The sequence below is a fragment of the Hippoglossus hippoglossus genome, chromosome 17 (genome assembly GCF_009819705.1).
Source record: "Hippoglossus hippoglossus isolate fHipHip1 chromosome 17, fHipHip1.pri, whole genome shotgun sequence".
In the NCBI taxonomy this organism is placed as follows: domain Eukaryota; kingdom Metazoa; phylum Chordata; class Actinopteri; order Pleuronectiformes; family Pleuronectidae; genus Hippoglossus; species Hippoglossus hippoglossus.
The window spans coordinates 13,321,768-13,346,737 of record NC_047167.1 but is presented as its reverse complement, the minus strand read 5'-3'; the positions used below and the strand labels follow the sequence as shown (position 1 = coordinate 13,346,737).

At 41.7% G+C, this 24,970-nt stretch overlaps 1 protein-coding gene across 2 annotated transcripts in view; it reads left to right on the top strand.

Annotated features, from left to right (window-relative positions):
* Positions 1-23,943, top strand: part of eif2b3 (eukaryotic translation initiation factor 2B, subunit 3 gamma) — a 32,016-nt gene extending 8,073 nt beyond the window's left edge. For both annotated transcript variants that reach the window (XM_034613070.1, XM_034613072.1), the window contains exons 4-12: positions 1,007-1,166; positions 1,508-1,619; positions 10,777-10,866; positions 13,333-13,469; positions 13,676-13,866; positions 14,185-14,247; positions 14,921-15,069; positions 18,737-18,840; positions 23,721-23,943. In XM_034613070.1, the coding sequence (XP_034468961.1) occupies positions 1,007-1,166; positions 1,508-1,619; positions 10,777-10,866; positions 13,333-13,469; positions 13,676-13,866; positions 14,185-14,247; positions 14,921-15,069; positions 18,737-18,840; positions 23,721-23,773 (1,059 nt within the window). In that variant the 3' untranslated portion in view covers positions 23,774-23,943. The remainder of the gene's footprint in view (positions 1-1,006; positions 1,167-1,507; positions 1,620-10,776; positions 10,867-13,332; positions 13,470-13,675; positions 13,867-14,184; positions 14,248-14,920; positions 15,070-18,736; positions 18,841-23,720) is intronic.
* The last annotated feature ends 1,027 nt before the right edge of the window (positions 23,944-24,970 follow it).

Below are 24,970 nucleotides of genomic sequence, written 5' to 3'. Positions count from 1 at the left end.
GTAACAAAGATATCAAAGGAGGGCACTTCTGAAAATGAAGATGAAATGCTAAAATACAAATATTTTTTTCTCTTTCTTCTTTAAAGGATCAGTGTGTAGAATTTAGTGACATCTAGTGGTGAAGTTGCATGTTGTAGCTGAATACCCCTCACATCAACCTCCCCTTCCAAACATCGAAAAGATCAGTTGAAAAAACGACTGATGGTGGGAAAGGGTAGGCTGGTCATTGGGAAGTTAGGGAAGACCCACAAACTGGCCGGTGGTCAAAAAGGTTTTATTTTTCATTTGTCACTGTATGAGCCGAGGCTGTGGCATGGACCAGCCGACTTGGCCCTATGAGCGGCCCCTCCAAATTTGGACTGATCGTTTTTGTTGAAACCTGATTGGCTCAATGTCGCTGATTTTGTGTGTGTGTGTGTGTGTGTGTGTGTGTGTGCGCGTGTGCGCGTGTGTGTGCGCGCGCGCGCGTGCCATATACAAGCAATGCTAAACTTCAGTGTTGAACCAAACAACCTGTTCTTTCATCTTCTCTCTCCATCTCTGAGCTGTTGTGAGAATTGAAAATAACACAGTCCCAGCTCTTGTGTCCTGAGGTGTTTATGTTGCCATATATATATATATATATTTATGTATAGTCTGCATGCTGCAATGACTGTCATGAGCGAGCAGAGCTCTCTTCATAAATATAACTCACCCTTCAAACTGTATTTTATGCATTTCTTTGTCTTTATGGGCTTTTGTATGTGTAGGGGTGACAATAGAAGTGTCCCTAAAATCAAAACAAGTGGTGAGGTCAAGCTCCAAAATAGATTACACAAAATAGAAAGCTCTCTTTGAAAGCCTGAAATGACTGTACTTGGTGAGGCAATCATTTCCATCAAACCACTGCAGAGATACTATGTTATGGTATTTTTTTCATACCTTATTATTACACAGAGGAGTAAATTGGCAGCTTTGGAAATTGATCGTAATTTGCCCTCTGTTTCTCGTCCACCGCTCTCCGCAGGCGGACATCCTGGTGGTGAGCTGTGACCTGATAACAGATGTGGCGCTTCACGAGGTTGTCGATCTGTTCCGAGCCCACAATGCAACACTGGCCATGCTAATGAGCAAAGCACATGAATTTACAGAGACGGTCCCCGGCCAGAAGGGCAAGAAAAAGACAGGTAACAGGATTTTTCATGAACATTGGTTAAAGTGTTTGCATACAAAGATACTACATGTATGATGTCATTATGAGACATTTTATGATGTGTGATTGCTGCTCATCTAATGCCTTTTTTCATAATTTTCTATGTAACTGTTAAAACTTTTTGTTATTTTAATTTTCATTGGTTTTTCTAACCACTGAAAGAAAGAAAGCAATAATTGTTGAATTAAAATTGTTAAAAAAGTGCCCAAATGTTGAAAAATTGCAACTATGGTGCTATATCTCTAAGAAAATGTTTGATTTCTCATTAATGTCACTCATTCATTATTAACACTATGTGTTGTATTTTCTCACCAGCTGAGCAGAGAGATTTTGTCGGTGTGGATCAGTCTGGGAAAAGGCTGCTGTTCATGGCCAACGAGGCAGATCTGGAGGACGGGCTGTCGATTAGGAAGTCCATCATGAGGAAGTAAGTCAGCTTAACGAAGGAAATCATGCAATGAGCCAACAGAACTTCAAACTTATTAACTAAACTAACTAATTAAGTTTAACGTACTTCTGATAAACATGTGTTGATGTATTGGTAATCGGTTTGTGTAAATGTCTTTAATACTCTGTTGTTCAAAGTGAGAAAAATCACATCTTCTAATAAGCTTTTAATTCTTCAACAATAACAGCTCTTCCATTCCCATTTTATTTTTAGGATCATGGTTATCATTAAGATTTTGATGATATTTCTGCTCCTAAGTAAACGATTTATTGATCTACTACTTTAAAAGAACTCTAATAGTTATTTTCTTTATCTTTATTAGACAAAATTCTTAGCATATGCTTGAGTATCAAACTGGAAAAGCACAATTTTGAACAAATCACTATTGTAGACTATAAAGGGATAATTGAATATAATAAGTGATTAATAAAGGAAATTAAAATAAGCAGAGTAAAAGAAACAGCAAAGTTTTGAGCAAATGATTATTACAGACTCACTATGAGGTAGTTTTCCTGCAGCTCCTAAATCACATAAGCTGCATTCAAACATGCACTGAACTGTATTTTCTCTAGAGGAGGTACATGTGTGAACGCAAATGTCCGACTGAGAGGCTCTGCAGTATCTGCGGAGTTCCATCTGGCCTTCTATTAAAAAGTCAGTAGAAATTCATGAGAAGTCGATGTGAGGACACAGCATCAGTTCCCCTACTGGATTCACCACGAGCAAGTGTGTGTGGGGGGATGCTTCTAACATGCAACAGACACAAAAATAAATAAAAACTAAAAGAAAACAAATAACTCCCAGTAAAAAAGCTACGTCATACACGTAAAAAGACACCGACGAAGATGTCTAGAGAGTTTGAGGTGATAATAACTGATAATCTGTGTGTGGTCAAGAGAATCTCTGCAGTGGAGTTAATACGTCACTTCCTGTCTCTGTCTGCTGCACCCGGCCGCTCCACCTCTCGCCTGAATCATTCGAAGGATTTGTTGCAGATTGAATTTATTTATGTTAATGCACCAAAACAATCAGCTGGCTAACGTTTATTTTTAATCATTTAACCACATTCATATAATATACTCCATGTGTGGGCTCCAGGGTGCTAGCATTATTAACTGGGGCAACAACAGATGAGCTAAGAGTTACGCAGTCGAGGGCATTTCTCTGGCTGGGATGGACTTTAGCCAGATGTTTCGACAGATGTGTCCGCCCTTACCTGCAATACACTTGTTACAGTTGTAGCACGAGCATTGTCAGCATAGAATCTAGTGAAGCTTAGTTCACTCTGCCATTGTCACTAACAGCAGGATCCCTTTGTGTGTGTATATGGTGCAGTGTGTGAGTGATGGCTGCCCCCGCCCACGCACAAAGGCTCTGTGACAGAGGACGTGTCTGGATTAGCAAAACCAAAAATGCTTCACAGTCTTAAACGCAATCATAATTTTGATGTGCTCAATTACTTTAATTTAGCAATTATAAAACGGAAAACAATTTTCCCTTCTATTGAAAGCAGAACCAGCCTTTATTAATTTAGCCCCAGGGCCCATTTAATACCCACTTTTGACATCCATCTCCCAACTTTTAATTCTGAGCGTATTTGATTGTGGTTGGATGGTAAGTATGTCCTATACAGCTGTAGATTCTTAGGCTCGGCCGAGCAGATGTTTAGGTTTCTAATCAGAGGCGGTGTGTTTGAAGGTTGTGTGTTCTGTGGCGGGTGTGTGGGATTTTTGTTACAGGAAGAGTACTCTAGGTAGGTTTTCGTTTCAGAGTCCCAAAATGCATGTATGTGTGGGAGCGGGTGTTTTGGGAGCTCGTAAATACTTCATGGAGCCAAAGCCACTGTAAATTCTGGCCAATAAGAGGGGGGCCTGAGCAGCTGCTTGCATGCTTCTCTCGTGTGTGTGTGTGTGTGTGTGTGTGTGTGTGTGTGTGTGTACGTGTGTGTGTGTGTGTGTACGTGTACGTGTACGTGTGTACGTACACGTGTGTGTACGTGTACCTATATACATATACTGTATATACTGTCATTTTCAAACACACAGAACACTCATACCGTGTCACGGTGTTATGGAAACACATTTTGCCCACTGCTAAACATTTACAGCTGACATTGAAAGATATATAACCTTTAAATCACCACTGATCATTTACACACACACACACACACGCACACAGGTCACACAACCACACAAAACAGATATAAAAAAAAATCTTATCAACGTACAGTATTTATTACCTCAGGTAAAAACACAATAAATCCCACAGTCCTGGATTTTTAGAACCCACCAGTAAGTAGATTTACAAGATTTGACTGTTTTTCACATCAGTACCATCCAGTCAAAGTTCACAACCACACACACACACACACACACACACACACACACACACACACACACACACACACACAGACAGGTTCTCTCATTTGTGGTCTGTTTTTAAATGTGCACACTGAGACACATTCATGATACTTGTACACACTTAATTGATCAGAACTTTCCCCAAAGACATTATTTTCAATTAAATTTGAACTTTTGTAACATCAGCACTTGGATAGTTTCTTCTCAGGTCAGTCCACAATTTACATTTTATGTATATTTTCAAATTATATGTAAATTTAAAGTGTCTCTGTTTCAGCAAGAGATTCGGCAAGTACACAAAATCCTTGCATGCATCCGGTTAAAGGCCCCTTTCCTCCTTATTTCATCTATATCTTACGATGACTACTCTTCCATACAGCCTAGCCATCCTTGTTTGCATCCTCCATTCTTCTTCAAACCTATCGTGTGTGTGTGTGTAATTTATTTCCCACTCCTTCGCTACAGTTTCCACATGGTTGAGGTGTGTGTTTGCTCAAAATATTCTGCACATGTGAGATCGTCTGACCTGGAAATCATTTAAACGGTGTGAAAGGACTCCAGCAGAGCTTCCCCTCGTACATTACAGATTCTCCTGTCACGATCTTGTGCACACAGGCCTAGGGGAGAGGTTTAAAAGGTGATTCAAAAATCATCCTAGTCTGGATCATGAGAAGGACGAGAACAAAAAACTATGTCATGGTTAGTTAGTCATAATAGTCAGCATATATTTAACAAACATATCTTCCCCCATCTGCATCAGTTGCCCTTTACTTAACGCTCAAACTTGTTTTATGATGCGTGCCGTCAAGCAGGGGAACTGGATGCTTGGATCACATGCTTGAGAAATACATCTTAACCGCAGTGACCTTTAAGATATTGGACCAGAAGTTTGTTTGCATCTGTTACCAATGATGGCACAAGACACCGGAGCTAAAACCTAATCAACACAAATACCATTTGCTCTACCTTCCAAAAGTTAAATAGCCTCCATTGCAAAGTACGACAGAAGAATAGAAAACAAGCTTTACAGCGGAAATTATGATTGTACACTGTCCCATGTACCGGAGCTTCTGTTGATGTCTATATAGATCAGAGACAATAAGAAGTTGGTCATAATTATTCTTTATTTGCTCATACTGGTTTTCTGAAAATTAATAAGCAATAGACTTGAAGACTTCTTTTCTCTTTTTTTCAGTCAATTAATTGATCATTAGGTTGGCAGAATATTTTTGATGAGTTGTCATTTATCTCATTTATACTTGTTCCAGCTTCTCATATGAAAGGATTTGATACTTTTCTCTGTTTTATATTATCTGTATATTATATTTCTAGCTGCTTATGCAGCTCCCGACATGCAGATTTCCATTCCATTCCATTCTTTGTAAACTAGTTGTTTGTACCATTTGAAAACATTACCTTCAGACTGGGATATTTTCATCTCTGCCAAGGATGTTATGTTTTCACCCTGATCCATGTGTTTGTAAGCAGGATTATGAAAAAACTACTGGACGGATTAACATGAAACCTGATGGAAGGATGTGGTTTTGGGTCAGGGAAGAGCCCAATACATGCCGGATTTGGGATTTTCCCAGACTTCCAAGGGAATAATTCATGGACTTTGATGAAAATAATTAGGAATTTTAAGGGACTGATGCCATTGCAGCTTATTCATTATTATTTTCTGACATTTTATACAATGAACATTAAACATATATAGAAGTATGGCTATAATCTTTCATACAGAATGTGCAGATTTTGCAGGGCATTGTTTGAAAAAAAAAAGCCTCCTAACACAGCTTCAAATATGTGAATCATCTTAATTAAGAAATAATCTGTTACTAGCATGATATCAAGGGAATCACACAGGTTTTATTTTGGAGGCAATAGTTGAATGTCCTAAATACGTCCTAAGCCCTTCAGCCGTGTTGGCTCTGTAGTGGAAACCTGACTAATGAGGGTATTAACAGTCATTCTGCTGCGTCTGAGTCATCGTCCGCTGTGGGATTTTGGTTGTAACTAAATAAGACATTATACTGTGTGTGTGTTTGTGTGCATTAGCGAGCAAGAGAGATGTGACTCTTCTCTCCCACTGAGGACTTTAGTGGTACTTAAGTAGTCAGTCATTAATCCAAGGGTTGAGTCATCCTTGCCTGCAGAGGCAGTAAATTCCTGCTCCCCTTGAAACCAAGCTCTATAGCACTGGCAGCAACCAGAAATCACACGACGCCGCTCTTAGGAAAAGCAAGATGTTTAGCCTTATTTGGGAAATGCAAGATGTTTGTTGAGGCGGGATTTTGCGGGAAAAAAAGTGTAAACTTATAAATTAGCATGTGGCCAGAGTTTAGTGTTATAAATCAGTGAGTAAAGCAACACTTGAGGGTGAAATGGTTCCAAATAGTCAGAATATAAACAATTTGATCAGGTGTTAATATTTGAAACGGCATGTACCTACAGCCATTTGTTTATTTATTTTTATTTTTTTAAAGCACGATTACACCAAAACAACTGAATGGATTACCACACAGCGTGGTGGCAGTGTGTACTATGTATCAGGGAAGAGCCCATTAAATCTTGGAACAGATCTGGATCAGGGGGCGGATCCAGGATTTATTTTCACTTTCTTTAACATTGTGGGATCTTGGATCTTGTAGAATAAAAATCTGGTAAATTTAGGGAACTCGTATCTTTGTGTGTAAAATTTGAATTTGAAGCTTGATTGAATTTAAGAGGACTCTTGGGCCTTGGCGGTGGTATGAGCTCTACTGAGTGCTATTCTAGCTAAGTGGAAGATCGAAGATGAGAAGGTAATAAAAGATTAATCTCTGAAGTAAATATTTGTTAGTTGCAGTCCTGATTCTGGAGATAATGTGACATTATAAGGTATGGGACATGTAATATGGCTCATTAGCAGCATCTGTACTAACAACACATGCACCTGGATACATCCTCATTGTCCTTGGACATGTAGCAGGTGATTACCCACGTGTTCTTGTAGCTACAGCACTGAAATGCAACTGATGCATCCCACCCACTGGACTTTCTCCGCCTGGGCCCCTAGGATAATATCCTTAGAAATCCAGGAGAAGTCGATGTGAACCCATCAGGGGATCCCCGCTGGATTCAAGGCAAGCAAGTGGGGGGGGTTGGTGATGCTTCTAACGAGGCGGAGTTAATACGTCACTTCCTGCCTCTGCCTGCTGCACCCGGCTGTTCCACCTCTCGCCTAAATCGTGTGGAGGATTTGTTGCTGTTGTGAACGCTTCTGTGCAGAGAACCTCCCGCTGCTGTGTTGTACATGTGTGAAAGGCAAACTGCAGGTAAACTGAGTAGCCAATTATCTGGATTTTACCTGCAGGTCATGTCTGAAAACGGCTTAACAGTCTGACGTGGGCCACAACAAAACAAATTTCAACAAATAAGATAAAGATTTTTAGACTCAAATTACAGGGACACCTGTTCTTACACACTCCTATCCCCTCACTCACTCACTCACTCACTCACTCACTCACTCCTGTCTCACTTGCAGATGCCAAGCAGTGATGTCACATGCTGGGTGTTCCCATAAATTCCGCTTTAAGCCGACAATACCCGCACACACCTGGGAAATGTTGTGTGAATAAATACATTTGACAAACACCCGCAGAGTGTGTCCATGTGTGTGCAGGCACATGTGTTTTTATGCTTTTGAATAAAATGCCTTAACGCAGATGAACACACACACCGTTTGATTTATGGCTTCCAGCATCTGGTTGTAAAATATTTGTGACCAAGCAATCCTCCTCAGTCACTCTCGTTATCCTGCTGCCTGGTGGAGAGCGGGAGTTCAGAGGAGCGGAAAAGGAGAAATGTGGAAAACTGTAGAAAAGAGCTTTTGTTGAAAACGAGAGGAAGGAAGTGAGTGACGTAAAGCCAGAGGAAACATTTGAAAAATATTTTTTGAAACTCCGATGCTCAAATCCAGGTGTATCATCACTCATTAATTCGGCCTCATGCCAATAACAATATCACACCCTCGATCCTTGCATATGTTCTATTTGATATTTATGAATCATTGCTAATTTCGATGTACACGCTAAGAGGTGCTGAAGAATAATTTCAGGCCTTAGTTGTGTAAATAGAAGCTTTACTGAATGTTGCTCCTTCACTTTTATTGTGGTAGTTTCCCAATCTTGAATATTAGCTGTATGTACAGAAGCAGAAAGTCAAATACACCCATACAACCATATTGGCAGGTTAATATTTTTAATTACACGTTTATGATACCATCTTTATATGTTATGGTATCTCGACTGGAATAAGCTCCCTTGTACCCACTACAGATTTTCTATAATTATTCTATAATTCGATAACAAGCAGTGTTTTTTTTTTTTTAAGAGCAGAATCCGAGCCGCAGGCAATCCGCTAATGTGTGAGTGGAGATAGAGGTGGTGTCAATTTGATTTTTCTTTCTGGCAGACCTCCCTTCATGCACAGTAAACCCTCACAGGAAGTCTTCTTCCATCAGGACATATGTGAGTCCACTGGCTAATCGTGGCCACTAGAAGAAAATTCGAGTCACTAAGGATTGCCTAAGAGTCTTTTGGTCTAACCATGTAACCATCTTCACATAGGTCTCGACCTTACTATGTAAAGTGCCTTGAGATAATGTATATTATGATTTGGCGCTATACAAATAAAATCGAACTCTTGTACTCAATCATGCAGGCGTATGCTCCGTCTCTGCCACTCGGTTCTCTCATGGAATGTCGTCTGGCACTGCCATCCCTTCACACAAGCCAATCACAGTCCAGACTGTTGTCGTTAGTGATTCCCTGATGGTGCAACCTGATAGGAGGATAACCAGAGGAACCCGTTTGCTCAGCAAGTGTTTCTGTAACGCGTCAATGTGTTGGTACAGATGGGTGAAAAATTTATGAAACCAAAAATGCACATTCGTCCATTCAGCACAAAATCGTCAGACTTTTAAGTCAACACCTTTGTGTCTATTTGTCCCAACTCCTATAGCTCCTTTCCACTGGTCAAAGTGATGTCATATTCCTGACATCGAACATGACGGAAGGAATACAGAAAGTCAAAATCCACTACTACTAGTGGGAAAAGAGTCAAGTGCCTCCTTTGAGCGGATTGACTTGTGTTTAAAACCTTGTGTTTACCTGCTAATTTGGTCTAAAAGAGGTATAACGAAGACATGTTTGCATGAACAACTTTTTTTTTGTATGTTTTGAATTTTTGTGACAGCCCAGATTGTCTGTACATTTCAGTTCAGACTTTGTTTTCCAGCCAGTATTTAGTTTCTATTCATTTTAATGTGGAATAATAAATCAATTTGCTCAGCTCTCAGCGTCACTGTGAACAGTGAGCGCCATGTCTGCTTTTAATTTTTGTCAAAGTTTCATTATTGTTTTGTGGTAATGAGACACAGACTTTTCAAGTCATTCCGCTTTTACAACTTTAAAAATCTAAATCACTACAGCGTGCTTTGAAAACATAGAAGGTGTGTGTGATTTGTAGTAAATGGGCTAAAACATGTAAAAGCCCATTGGTCCTTTCAGGAACAATGCTCCCTGCAGTTTTTATTATGTACTGATTGAAAGGGCCAGAGGAAGAGGAGGATAGGTAGTCATAGAGGATGAAGGGGTGACGGTGGATCTGTTTATTGCACCCTGAAGGATGAAATGGTTTTCTTTGGGTCTCGCTTCGTAAATGTCACATATTCAAACTCAAACTATGTGTCGATGTGTGAATACATGAGTGAATGCATGGATGGATGAGTGTGTCTGTGTGCATGTGGCCCTCCACCCAACATAAACCTGTCTCACCGGCAGCAGCTCTGCGGGACGACATCTACGGTGGCTGACAGACGACAATAGACAGATGTCACCGTGCTTTGACTTTTATGTAAGCCTATGGGCGGTGTCTGGTTTTCATCAAATGTTCCTGTTTATGTGCAAAGAGGAGGTTTACATTGAAAGGAGGCTCATTTAATGAGAAACAAACACAAAACACAAAAACAGCAAATGATGAAAAGAATGAAAGCAAATTGTCCTTCAAGTAGCCAAGGTTAAAATGTTTGTCAGGAAAGTGTATGCAGTGTGGTGGGACTCCACAAATCCACATTCTGATTTATCCTTCAGTGCATAAAATCTTTCTGTACAATCTCGTTAACCCTTTTTAAGGCATCAGCTCAAAAAAATCCTTGACAAAGGGGTCTGGATTTTTCCCAGAGTGCCATTAGCATAGGAAGAACGCAGCTGGAGAATCTCAGGTCAGACACGTTCACAACAACACAGAAATCTCCAGATCGTTCAGGAAAGGGATGGTGGAACATGCAGGAGGTGGAACATAACACAGAAATCCGCTTACAGCACATCACGTCACCGGCATCGGCCCGTATCTCCAAAATTTGACATCTTCGTCGTTGTCTTCTTCGCGCATGCCTCCTCCTCGCATGTTAGAAACAACATCAACACACCCACTTCCATGTGGTGAATCCTCTGGATAGTCTCCTGCTGTATTCTCACATGAGCTCATTCATTATCTGAGCAGTGGCTGGCAGGACAGAGTCCCGAGGAATTGCGTTTTTACATGGAGCCCCTTCGCTTTATTTCAGGAGATTATCCGGAGTCCAGTGCATGTCTGAAAGCAGCAATATAGAATCTAATGAATGCATCAAGACAAATCTCACTGTAATGCTGTGTGTATCTTAGCTCAGTGAGTCTACAAAGGGATGATATTTCTATAACATCACTTTCTGTCTCCGTCTCTTTTACCTGCAGACATCCCAGGATGCACATCAAAACGGGCCTCGTGGACGCTCACCTCTACTGTCTGAAGAAAGCGGTGGTGGACTTCCTCACAGAAAACAAGTGAGTTCCTTCGCTAATTTCTTTTTAAAATAATTTGAAAAGTGACCGGTTTAAGTGCACACATACACCCGCACAGGTCGACACGAACTCACATGTGCTGCTTAATCTGCACTAAGTGTTAAACATGGTAACTTGGTGTGTGAGGCTTTGAACGGTCCTGTTAGCAGGGTATTCTAGTGAGGTGTTAATTTGTTTTACTATGTGCCACTGAGGCAGGCTGTTAGGCCTTTAGCCTCTGAAGTGAAGCAGTGTCAAGTGGAGCCCCGTAGCTGCACAGACTCTATACCCCTGGCTAGATTCTGAAAATAACCTCTGATATCATCTATTAAATCTTTCCCACTAAGAACTGGTATTAGTGATGACATAATGGTTTTCTGGATACGTGAAATGACCTCTCCTCATTATTTAACTTGGTTTTAGTGTCAGTTTTGCTAATTAATAGTTTCTTGGCTCTTTCTTAGGGGTCAGTGGAAAGTAGACTCGCGCAGTTTGTTTGAACCTCTCTTCCTAAAACTATAATGGGAAGTCAAAATTTTAGGATAAGAATTTCCTCCATATGAAATTGGTTTGGTTTTGATCATTTCAGAATCAACTGGCAAATAGATTGTCTTTATATAGCAGTTTTTTTTCTATCACACACACCATTCCTACAAAGCTGTTAGGGCAATGTAGGGTTCTTGCCCAAGGACACTTCAGAATGCAGACTGCAGGAGGTGGGAATTAAACTGCCGACCTTCTGGTTAGTGGATGACCATCTCTACCTCCTGAGTCACAGCCGTCAAATACGGATAGTGCTGCTTTTCGGTTGCACTATAAAACCCAAGCTAATATTTTGAAGCCTTTTAACTGCCAGAATGAAGGACGAAGGAACTTTGAATCATGGGTAGGTTTGAGCTTCATCACAGCAGACGTCAGTCGAGGATCTCGTCAATTTCACGCTGAGCCAAAGAAACACAGACCCAGCACTGTAGTTTAATGCCACTTTCTTGTTTATCATGTCGTAATATTGCAGCATCAATGCAGCATCACTTTGAAAGACGTTGCAGATGCTGCAGTGGTATTTCAGTCTGTTTACAACCTGCTCAGGGGAAATTGGGACTGGATCCAGATGTACTCCAGACGAAGTTGAAAGGTTAACAGCATGAAGCAAAAAATCCCGAAGTAGTGTTGTTATATCTTTGCTGAGGTGTGTAGTCTAACAGTTTTTGTCAAGGATATAAGTTAGCTTGTGGAAATCTGTAGTTATATTACAGTCATTTTAAAAGAAGTTAGTCTTCATCATAGTTCGCACATAAATAAATCTAAAGCCAAGCTTGTAAACACAGATCCCACAACTATAACTAACTCTCCACCTCTTTTTCGGTTAAGGCGGGGGGGTTACACTTGAATCGCCATAGAGATGTAGATATAAATCTTACATCATTACATCACTAACGCACCCTCTGCCGCCACCATATATCATCTCCCTTGTTAGATGACTCATTTCTTTCTTTGGCTCTTTTCTTGGGACTTCCTTTCACGGCTCCTCTGTCTCGCTTCCTTTCTCCTCCGTGCTCTCGCTCAAGGAGAGAAATGGACAGAGTAACTGTTGTTTTTCTCCTGTCATTCAGATGGAAATTCTAATCTCCCTTTTAAAAGAAAGTAAGAGAAGGCGAGTAAGAGGGGGTGTGGGGTGGTGGAGAGAGACACTGAGCACAGCACAGAGCGGAGAAGAGAAGAGAAGAGGAAAAAGATTTTGGGGGGGAATTACCTCCAGGTTTACACAGACTTGAAAGTATGATTCAACTTCTGAGGTGCTAATTATCAGTTTGAAGTGTTTTTCAAAGCGAATATGTCTGACAGTAATGATAACTTAATGTTACTGCTGTCTGCTAGTGCTAAATAACAAAGGTCACTATTACTGCCTGATCTTAAGATCATATAGTACAAATACACAGCTATTTAAATGATCCCTTGATGAGTGGTCAACTCTCATTTATCTTGAATCATATCACTTTGTAAGTGACTATCACCACCACAGTAGTGCACTGTGTCACTGTGTATGTAACATGAAGCAGTGAGTGACCTTGGAACAGCATGAAATGAATAAATTTATTGCTTTTTTTGGCCCAACTTTGTCAAACACATCTCAAATGGCAGCCGGCCACTTGCCAAGGACATTACCAGTACAGGAGGAATTGAGAACAGCAAATGGTTTTATTCAAGTCAGTGCAAGGTCACGGTAAATGCATAAATCACCCCAGTGCTCTTTTTTTTTTTATTATTTCAGATGCACAGCTCCCAGTGAATTCAGAATGTAGCTCACTGGAAAAGTTATTCAGTTATTTATGAACTTGTTTTCTTGCTTGTTCATTTACGTTTCATTCAGCCTCACCCCTTGTACACTCAGTGATGAACAACTTCCACCTCATTGATGATTAGAAAGTGTATTGAAGTATGTTTTCCTTCCTTTTCTTTTTTTCACAGGTCCATCTCATCAATCCGCGGCGAGCTGCTACCGTATTTGGTGCGGAAGCAATTTTCCAAAACGACCAAACGTCCCAAAAGCAAAGAGGACTCAGAGGATCAGAGCCAGGAGATGAGTGACTCCTCTACGAACCAAGGTCAGAGTTCGCACCGACCCATCATCACAGGAAACACAACACTGAGCAGCCACAGCGCTGTTACTCATTTAAAATAGCTGTGGATCTTATTTATTAGCGTCAATATGGAGAACATCTAAACTCTGCCCATGCAACATCTCCTCATCATCATTTTCTACCGCTAACGCTGCTGTCCCCACTTGTCTTCCTGTCTCTTCATCGTTCAGAGCTCCTCATCTCATCACGGGACGAGTCTCTCCTAGAGCTGGCCCAGGAGCGCTCCTGCTGGAACGACCATCACGGTGACATGAGCGATGCTTACCACGGAGGAAAGCTGCGCTGCTACGTTCACATTACGGACCAGAGCCTGTGCTACCGCGTCAACACTCTGGCTGCTTACATAGAGGCAAACCGACTGGTGAGTCAGACATCATCAGTAAATAAGCTGTCATTTCATTGCATAATTTCTCTCCTCTCTTATCCCTCTCTTTTTATGTAATTTTCACCTTTTTCATAATGCACAAAAAACGTTTTTTTTGTTTTTTGTTGCTGATCATACTAAACAATGAAGATTCGTTATTGATCTTGGTAACAGTAGTTTAATTTACAAAAAATTAACTCAATGTTTCAATACACCAGATAGATTGTGGACATTTGAATCAATCTTTCAGTCTTTAATCTTTATTCCTTTGGTTTTTATCTCATGTCTCCCTCCCCTTTGTCCTCTTCCTACTAGGCCCCAAAGCTGTTTGAGGAGTCGGCAGTTCATCCGTCTGCTGTCATTTCTGAGAAATGTCAGGTAAGAATGACATATCACAATTATCACTGGTCAGTACACTAGCCATAATCTGGCTAGTGTAATCTGGGAGCATTTTATTCAAAATTAGTAACTTTGCTTATTCTTCTAGATTTCCTCATTCTCTCAGCATCTGAATTACACATGATATTTACTGTAGAGGATTTGCTATGTATCTCTGTTTAAGGCTATGTCCACACTAATAGTTTTAAAAGATACTAGCACACCTGAAAATCGATGTCACATGACCATTCACGTACACTGAGCATACATGTGCTGATGTAAAGCAGATGCAAGAATATCAAGAACGGGAAACGGCAACGGTGAAAAATATAAACAGGGATTTAATTTCTTTGACTAACAGCAAAGTGGAACTGTTACTGAAAGGAAGTGTTAGAAACGCTTTTCCTTCACCGCTGGTAGTCGAGTCGTGACTGATAAAACTCAATCAGGAAGCGAAAGCAGGTGACTGTTCCGCTTCTGCTCATTCAGACTAAAATGAGGCCCTAGAGTTTTTAAACGTATACAGGGCCAGCAGTTCTTTGTTTCAGAAGCTAAAAAATAGCAGATTACTGTGGACGCCAGGCGTGAATGCAGCTACATTGATGCTTTTTAAAATAAAAAAGATTCTTGTGTGGATATATGCAAAGTAATGTTTCTGTTTGTGTTTGCTCAGATGGGATCTGACAGCATCATCGGAGCTCTGTGCCAGGTAGCAGATAAGACCTCCATAAAGAGGTCCACTATTGGCAACTCCACCACCATAAAGGAGAAAGTCAAAGTCGCCAACTCCATCATCATGCACGGGGTTACCATCGAGGAAGGGTGAGAACACACACGTCCCAGAAAAACACACACATCGTGCAAACACTCGTTGAAGTGCTGTTGCGAACACGTTAATTTAGCCTGAAAAAGAATTTTCCCTCGGAGGCATGTTCAGGAATTAGAGTCCTTTTTGTAGGTGTTCAGTTCGTACATGTTTACTGTGGGCGACAAAGTGGTGATTAGTGAGAAAAGATTCCAAATTAAATAAATCATCTTTAATTGCCAGGAAAAACTTGTAATGAGCGTTTTGAATCTCCCTTTACACGCCTCCTACACACTAACCCAAAAATCAAAACAACTTTTTACACTGCTGCTTCTTTCAACACTGTTTGTTTTTTTTACAAATAAAAGCAGTGGTATGTGTAGAACTCCATTCACTGCATTTCCTGTGTGTGTGCGCGTGTGTGTTGGATTCTTGTGCATGTGTGTGTCTGTCGATGGGAGGTGTAACAGGTTTTGTTTTCTGAGCACTATGGGGTCAAACAGGGATCGCTGAGTTAACAATGCATCTATTGGTGTGCAACCAGCCAGAGACCAGTTCCAAACAAACACGCTGGTTATGGAATTGTTGAGGTACCATGTGGGTTTGAAAGATGTTATCCACACAAGCAAGAGTCTGAACTATTTGATCAATGCTATTCGAAATTAGTTCCATCAGTACCAGCTCATCAAATGCCAAAACGAATGAAGTTTTTTTTTAAAACAGCGTGACTATTTCCTTGCTTCTTTCCATCTAATATTTTCAAATGACACAATTTACAACAGAAACTAGCCGAGGAATAAGGTTGTGCAAATGTGCTTCTTTTCTTCCTTTTTCAGCTGAGATAAAATAAGTTGATCCTTTATTAGATCCACCACAAGGAACATTTGCGGTGATACAGCAGTAGGAATATGGTCAAAATAAGAAATATCAGTATAAAGAATTAGAATCGCATTTAGTAGAGTGCAGACCTCTGGGGAAAAAAGTGAGATCATGGATTTCTTTTCTTGGACCGGTGGTTTTCTTCTGGAATGGGGTCGTGTGATAGGAGCCTGGCGAATCAGCGAAGGCTGCATCATGACCGAAAAGACCCATTCAGCAAGCGGTTGTGAGTGTCATCGTTTCCAAACATCTCCGTTTCTGCCCGTCCAGACTAAAACGCAGCCATGGAGGTTTCGAAATAAAATGAGACCTGCAGCGTTTCCAAACTTCTCCGATTTAGCGGCTATAAAACTCCAGACATTTGGACGGCAGGCAAATCTGTGGCAGAGATTATGCGTTCTGAAACAAAAACGTAGTAATGTAGATGCAGCCTTAGAGTGAATATCACCTTAATGAACCTGGTCGTTTACAGTTACATTACATACATTCAATTGCAACTTTGATGAATGAGGAAACTCAGAGGGTCAATGCAGGATTAGGCAGATATTGTAATTGCCACGTTAAGATTTAACTTGGGGTTGGGCGGGGGGGGGGGGGGGTGCACATCAGCATTGCTCTCAACTGTAACCAGTAGTTTCAGTGGTCAAAATGCTTTGTAGCCACAAAAGAGGACTTGTGCAGAGAGCAGCACCAGAAGCTACTGTAGCATTAGCATGCAGATTGATCTGCTCAGTCTCTCAGCCAGAAACTCTGGTGGAAAGAGACTTTAATGCACTCGTTCGCAGGCTCCTTGTCTTTTATCTCAATTTCTTACTCCTCCTCTTTTCTTTGCGCCAAGGCCCCGACGCCATCTCTCTCTCTCTCTCCTCTCTGTTTCCGTCTCTCTCCCCATCTCCTCTTAAGCCTTTCAGGGACCCCAGCCAGCCAGCCAGCATGGGGACCCTCATCATGCCCATGTAGGTGCACGCACAAAGGCATGAAGGAATAAAGAGAGACAGGGGAAGGGAAGAAAGAAGCGAGGGGAAAGCAAGCAAGCGAGCATGCAATAAAGAAATTGCAATTCTTTCTTTTCTTTCTTTGAGGACATAAGAAGGAAGGAGAAAGAAGGAAAGAAAAAGCCAGTATGAGGGGATTAGCAGACCCCAGCCATGTCGCAGAAACCCCGAGCATTTCTGGCTTCTTTGTTTGGAGCTGACCAGAGCTTGTTGACAAAGCGCTGCGTGTTTGGGAAGGGGGATAGTAGGGGTCAACTTTACAGGGGGGGGGGGTTGGCACGGAAGGAGGGGGTTGACGTGAGTGTGTTTGTGTGTGTGTGTAAGTGTAAGAGAGGGAAGGAGGATGGGGGGGGTCATGGCAAGGAGGAGCCCTGGTGTTAGTAATTAGCGGTGTTTCAGCTCTGAAGCTTCTTTGGTGGTCTCTCGCTCTCTCCCACTCTCTCTAATGTTACAAAACTCTGAATCTTGTAATCTCCCATCACCATCTACCACCAGCACCTCCTGGGTAGTCACTGACACACACACGCACACGCACGCACATGCACGCACACACACACACACTCCTTTCTCCCTCTCCCTTAAGGCCTAACCACCTGAACAGATCGGGCCGATACAAACCTGTCTGTGTGTGAGGTGCAGAGGGGCCAAGTGTGTGTGCGTCACAACCTGGGCAAGATCAACATGTGTTCTCCACTGGGCTCCCCAAGCTTCTGAAACTCTCACACACACACACATTCTCGAACCCACACACACCTTCACACACACATGCCCTCCACGATTAGCCGACGCAGGACACACAAGACTGTCTGTGTCTCCCCTCCAAGAATTTTTATGGTGATGGTTTGGCTGAATGTGAGTGTGCATGGTGGGTTGGCACTGGTAGTTCAGGTGGGACTGCAGCACGGGGCCAACAATGTCTTCACATGCAAACACACACACACCGCATGGCCTGCTGTGGTTTTTTAATACACTGCACATATATGCTAATGTCATGAAGCATATGTCTGAGTCTTCGAAGCAGGTGGGAGGACGCTGAATGTCTCTACTGTCAGTTTGACCTCAGTCCACAACTGTGGAGGGGAGAGGGTTCGCAGCCAACAGAGGAAGGCTGTGGTTGTACTGGGCAGCTCCCAGTATGAGCGTGCTAAGCTGTGTGCATGTGCCCGTTTGTGTGTGTGTGTACATAAGCTCCAAAGAAGAAATATGAATATGAACCATGTTGGGATCTCAAGCGTAGCCTGAAGAGCAAACAGAAAATGTTTCAACACTACGAAACCTATCCCAGCAAAATATTAATCTTCAATTACTCAAACTATCACTTGGTCAGAAGGATTAGCCACTTCCTGCACTTCAAGGCACGTCAAAATAATATTGTTTAGTTCATTACAGCTGCAACTAACACATATTTTATAATCCTCTATTCTTAACTGTCATAAGACTGACAACAAAGTTTTCAACCAAAGCTAAACGTTAGTTTTGGTGAGTTGTTTTTAATAAAGTTGCAATGATGTCATCTGTAGAGTGGTTGTTTCCATCCTTTCCACCTTTAAAATTAAGCAATATGTTCTCATGACGATCAGTGGTTGTGGCCTGAATGTGGGTTGTGAACACTGTTTGATTTGAACGATTTTAAAACCAGTTAAAGTATTTACTGTTCCTTAAAAGGAAACTAACTTATATGTGTTTGTGGTCACTTGTATTAATCTTGGGACTCACTAGGCCTTCAAACACTCCAGTTGGGAACCACATAGTGTTTTTATGCCATATAAGAAGAACGGGATTCATGTCGTTTGTGTGTTTTGATTTTCAGGTGTAATATCCAGGGCAGTGTGATCTGCAGTAACGCCGTCATTGGCCGAGGAGCAGACCTCAAATACTGTCTGGTTGGAAATGGACAGCGGATCGAATCAGAGGGTGAGGCACAAACACACACACACACACAGTCATCTAACTCTCAAGCATTCGATCTTGTATTTCATTTCTTCCCTCTGTAACTGTGGCTACATTTGAGCATTTTATGCCCTTAAATGAAGTTGGATGTTTTGAATCCCCACAATCAACTGGAAACTAAGCCTCAAAAGACGAAGAGAACAAATGATACAGCAGCAAAAACTGAGACTGGAAAGAAAACAAACGCTTTCCAATATAACACCACCCATCATACAAGACATGGTGTCTATTAAAGTTTGTAATGTCCAGGTTGGTTGTGGCTGTTAGGTTGTCCACCCCTCTCTCTGGCCCGACCCAGACAACGTGCTAATGTATGTGTGTGGTATCTGCCAACTATGAAAGTTTCTTAATTCTGAAGTCGCTGTGATAGATTTGTCAGAGATTATTTTATTTCTTTAATCCTCTTGTCCCCGAAGCTAGCTCAGTGTGTGTGTGTTCCTGTACTTATATCTTTGTGAGGACATTTTTGGAAACTGAGGACATTTTGACCGGTCCTCACTTTTTCAATGGGCTGTTTCAGGGTTAAGACTTGGTTTTAGGGTCAGAATCAGGTTTAGGTTAGTGTTAGGTTTAGGCATTTAGTTTGGATGGTTAAGGTTAGGGTAAGGGGCTAGGGAATGTATTATGTCGATGAGTGTCCTCACTAAGATAGAAGTATAAACATGGGTGTGTGTGTGTGAGTGCGTGCGTGTCACATTGATGGAGAGGTTAGAGAGCAGGGCCAGAACAGGACCACCCGGAATTCAACAGCAGCAGCTTCCAGCCATGTCCTCCACACACACGCGCGCGCACACAGACGCGCACATATAGAGAAAGAGAGAGTGAGCTCGGCTACCAGACTGAGCAGCCTAATTGAGTGAACAACTGGGAGCACTAATACCTCTTTTCCTAAAGGACGCCGGTGCCAGTGTCATTTTAGAACCGAGCAGCATTTCGACAGGTTTGAGAACCAAGCATTACGTCGTCCACGCTTCAAACCAGTACAGACTGATCTAATGTACCATTTTGCTGTTGGCCCAACCGTACGTGAAGCTCAGAAGAGGAATGCAGTGTCGAGCAATCACTGCTACAAAACCAATCTGGCTTTAGCTTTTTTTGGCAGGACGCTCCCGACTAGGCAGCACATTATGTTATTGAACCCTGGAAGCTTGGACTCCTTGTTGCATAATTGCTCTGCATACAATGTATGGCCAAAACTCAGTCACGCAAACGTAAAGTAAAGGTTTAACAGCCTCTGTTTCTCTAATGGAGTGTAAATCTCTCTGTCTCTTGCTGGTTGTCAAACACAGATTTTTTTTTTGTTCTCTCAATTGGTCATTTCTAAAAATATTTATATCGTTATAAGTTTTTATTTTAAAGGGATTCTACTGTAGTTAGTCAACTTTTCTTAACATAGCCTGGAATGCTAAGTTTTTGAAGATATGGCAATAAGTTTAGAATATAGCATCTTGTAATTTCCATTCCCATTATGTTAGGACCCTCTCAAAAATGACATCTTATCTCAAGGTGTTTACACTCGTGAATAAACTGAAAAACCTTATCAGGAGATCAAGACTGGGAGAAACCTCAGGAATGGCGATAGAGGATTGATCTGCAGTCTTCCACGACTCGAGGGGATGTAACGAAATCTAACTTGTGTAACGTAGCGTCACTGAAGGAGAGGAACAAGGTACAACACCTCCAGTACTTGGTTCCTCCTCTTCAGGGAAACGAACAGTAACAGGGAAATTTCTGTGAATCACTCGCTGATAAGGTCTTAAACCTCCAGCACCAAAGGGCATGATAAGTTTTGGGGAATTTCCGTAGAAAACAACACAAAGCTTTTATTGGTTTCAACCTATGAACATTTACGACTTCAACCTTTGTTTTAGTCACATGAGGAACAATGAATGCAATCAAACAGAAGCCAAAAAGTGGGACAGTTGTATAAAATACCAAATGTGTGAAAATGAGCTAGCAAAACTGCTAGTTTATATCCATTGTAGCAACCAACATGAGTGAATGGCGCTCAAAAAGCCCCTCTCACTATTTAAGACATAGGTGGACATCAAAATCTATTTCGCACTGGAAAATTCCAAACAAACCAGACGTTGTTTCTCATAATATTTGGCTATAAGTGCACTTGTACAGCTTAATATACTTATACATGTTAATCTGCCCTTGTCATGAAATCAGCTCAGTTTATTGAACTTAAAACACACTGAACTAATTATAAACCCACTCTCCTCTTTGACTTTATATTGTACTGTAAGAAAAAGCAGAGCATTGTCTTCTGACACCAGTCTCACTGACTGACCATAGGCTGCTAAAGACATTACACACCCACTCCACTGCTGAAGCTGTTAGCAGTAAAGGACCACCCTGACTGTCAACCTCACACGCTCACACACACACACACACACACACACACACCGCTAAAGTGCACACATGCGCGTGTATCAGGTGTTGATATTTAAAAGACACACACCTTCGCTGTCGCCACTCTGGCAAATGCACACGTGCTTGCATTTATAAAGTAGGCATCATACATGGACATGTTTCCTGCCTCATAGGTCAAACTGTCCTCTGATCTTATAATGCATCCTGGAGACATTTAAGTGCTTCTCTGTCATTTTTATCTATTTTTGGACAGAATACTCGTTTCCAAGACAAGTCTCTTATGAGCAAATGGCAATTTTCTGTCTTTTATTTGTATTTGTAAATACGTATGATTGGCGAAGGCACTAAGTCTGAGAAAAAACCCAGTTGTGCAGTCCAGGTGTATTTATTTTACAGTGGCAACATGCATAAATAAGAAGAAGAAGAGGAAAAAGAAAAGGATGGATAATTTTGGGGTTTTGTTTCAGTTTTACGTCTGTCACAAGTCAGAAACGTCAACACGCCCACTCACTGGCTCTGAATTTTCCTGCTGTATTCTCACATGGGCTCACTCAGACATTTTCTGGACATTTTACTACAGGTCGGAGCAACTCACAGACATTTGCGTTCTCACAATTAGCCCCATACTACTGTTCTTCCTGGTTCATACAATATCTGAACATTGCTTTGCATAACATACTAAGACATAGTTTTAGCAAGTACTTATTTAAAAGTCAATTAAAATACCCCTCCAACTTGATCCCACTTGGTGCCTCCCCATGTAAACTCCTGTTAGAAAGCCTCCTGTACAGTTTTGGTGTTTCCTGGTCCAACCAGTATGGCAAAGATAAGAAAAACTTAGGAAAGAAGAAAAATAAAATCTTGTTAAATCACCTTGCTAAAAGTCATGCCATGCTAATGCATAGGACGACATGGCTTTGCAGGGTGTGTGCACCTTTCTGTACAGGACTTGGGTCAACCCTGTGACAAAGACTTTTAGTTATGGACAAATCAAAGGGCCCAAACTGAGTAACTTCTTGCCCCTTTCTCTCCAGTCACTCCTTCTCCTTCCCTCTCCTACTGTCCCATGCTCCATTTGTCCTCCCGTCCACACACACACGCACACACTCAGCGGAGAAAACCCAGTCCGAGCAGCAGATTCCTTCACACTAAAGCTTGCCTCGTGTGGATGGAACATTACTCTCTTCCACCGTTTGCTTTGGATCGGTACTGGTGCTCGGGGATGAAGGGATGGAGGGAGGCGCGGCGGCTGCTCTCCTCATGCTGAACCGGGTTCGGGGTTGAGGAAGATAGTGAGAAAACGCTGGCAGACGTAGTTTCAAGCACCATCTATTTCTTTCAGTGAGGTTCAGGTAGCGGTCAGAGTGACCTAACTCTTACCACGCAGGAGATTCTGGGAGTGATGTCAAATAAATGAAAGGACCATACAGGGATATGCACGTTATAGCCCATTAACTACAAATTGCACATACATTTATTTGTGCCCTCCAGACAACCTTTGTTTTCCATTCAGTTCATTGTGGTATTAAAAGTTATACGCAGAAATAACCTAATGGGTTTTCCATTACAGTAAATACATTTCGCTGCAGTAAAATTTGTGTGTGGTATTAAAGTAATAAAGAGCAAAGACTTTTTTTTGAAAAGTTTCCCTGTTGATTTACTTGATGAAACATGGAGGAGTCTCCTGCCAAACAACAGTTTTTAATACCAACGTCCACATTTTGCCAGATTCAAGCATGATGAGTATTTGTCTTCTAGCTTTTATTTTCTCAAATCTCACAAGCCATGATACACTTGCTCAACATGTGGATGTTTCTTTTGAACAGAGTTACGTTTACCTTCAGTGTTTCTAAACAAACTACACGAGGGTTTGGCGGATTTACGAATTTGTTTTTGTTCTTTCATTTTCGTTGACATTGTGAGATGGGGCTTTTTCAAAAATGTTTATTGATTCAGAGAATAACTCATGGATCTTGATTTAAAAAGTCAGGCATGTTAAGGCCTGCAAATGTAGTGAAGAAGACTACAGGGTATCAAACGTGTAACATGTAAACTAGACGAGTAGAGTGCACACCTCTGCCAAGGCCCAACAGTCCCCTTATCAACCCACATTTAAATTCACTAGATCTGTAGTTTGATTAGGATCACTCCAACGTATCAGTCCCCTAAGCAGGCCGGGTTTTTTAAAATCAAGATCCATGAATTAAACTCTGAGAAATAACGGAAAATGTTGAAAAAAGAAAATGACAAATTCCTGAATCCGCCCCCTGATCCGGCGCCGCAAATTATAATGGGATCTTTAATGGGACCTATGTCGCATCCTTCCAAGCTTCATGGAATTCTGTCCTGTAGTTTTTGTTTAATGCTGCTAACTAACAGACAAACGCAAATGAAAACAACCTGAAAATGATGAAGAGTTATTATTAACGTTTTCTTTTCTGTCTGAATGTCTTTGTCCTCCTCAGCTGAGAGGACTAACGAGGTCATCGTCGGAACGGACCAGCTGATGGAGATCTAGCTCCCACCTCATTACCCTATCGGAGAGCCGGGAAAACCCAGAGGACAACTGATTAACCGGCCGACTGACCAATCAGAAGCCTGCTTGACTGTTCTACGCTCTCTTCCACCTATAGGCCTTTTTGTACATTGTGTTCAAATAAAAACAGGTCTGCTTAAAAACCCCATGAATCCGTTTGCTTGGTGTGTTTTGCTCCCTTCATCTCTTCCTGATCTTTGTAATTGTTTAACCACACTAGTAATTATCTGATCGTTACTGTCTCCTAATAGTCGGACTATTTACCCTGTTGTAGAAGGAGGAGCGTGGGCGCGTACATGTCTGAATGTGCTCGACTGTTTACACGTGCACACTGTGCAGCTGTGAAGACCAGAGATGTCGAAGAAGAAGCAGTGGGAGGGGTGACCACAATAGCGTGTGGGGGGGGGGTTAAGTTTATTTGTACACAGAAATGGTGTATGTGTGTAGGCCCCGGACCACCCAGCTTGATGCTGTATCAGTTAACGCCGACACCCCACCCTCGCACACGAACACAGCGGAGGAAGAAGCGAGCTCGCGCCTGACTCTCCTCCTTTCTTCCCTTTTTTTTTTCCTTCTCCTTTCTGCTGCCTTTGCTGTCACAAGATTTATTGCATTCTTTGGGGCAGAGCATTTCTTAAATTACATGTTTGAAGTTCCTTAGTCACGAAGGAAGGAGATGAGGCCGGGGATGTCTGTGGGGGTGCTTTGTGTGCACATGTGTGTGTCTGTGATCTGCTGTCCTCTGTCTCCTGTTGTGTCTGTGGCCGTCGCACGACTCATTCAGACTTTGTCTCTCACGGCCTGATGATGTGATATAACTGTGTGCAGATGAGAAAGAGAGATTATGATCCCTCTCAGCTGTACTTTAAATACTGCCAGCTTGTAATTCTGTCAAGCCCAAAGGAAATCACAACTACTAATGTGGCTTTGAGCTATAATTTATATGCTTAATTAATAAAGCTGACCCAGTAATACTGGTGATTTTCACCCTGAAGTTTTCTGGGCGTTTACCCAGATATGAGGGTCTGATAAAAGATGTTATAGAGCTGCATTGTGGGAAATGTAGGACCCAGCCTACTGTAGGAACTCATCAGGATCCTCTAATGAGCCAAATTAGTTTTTTGTCATCTATCTCTCAACAAAAGGTCTTTATCAAATCACTGGAGGAGCAATTTATAT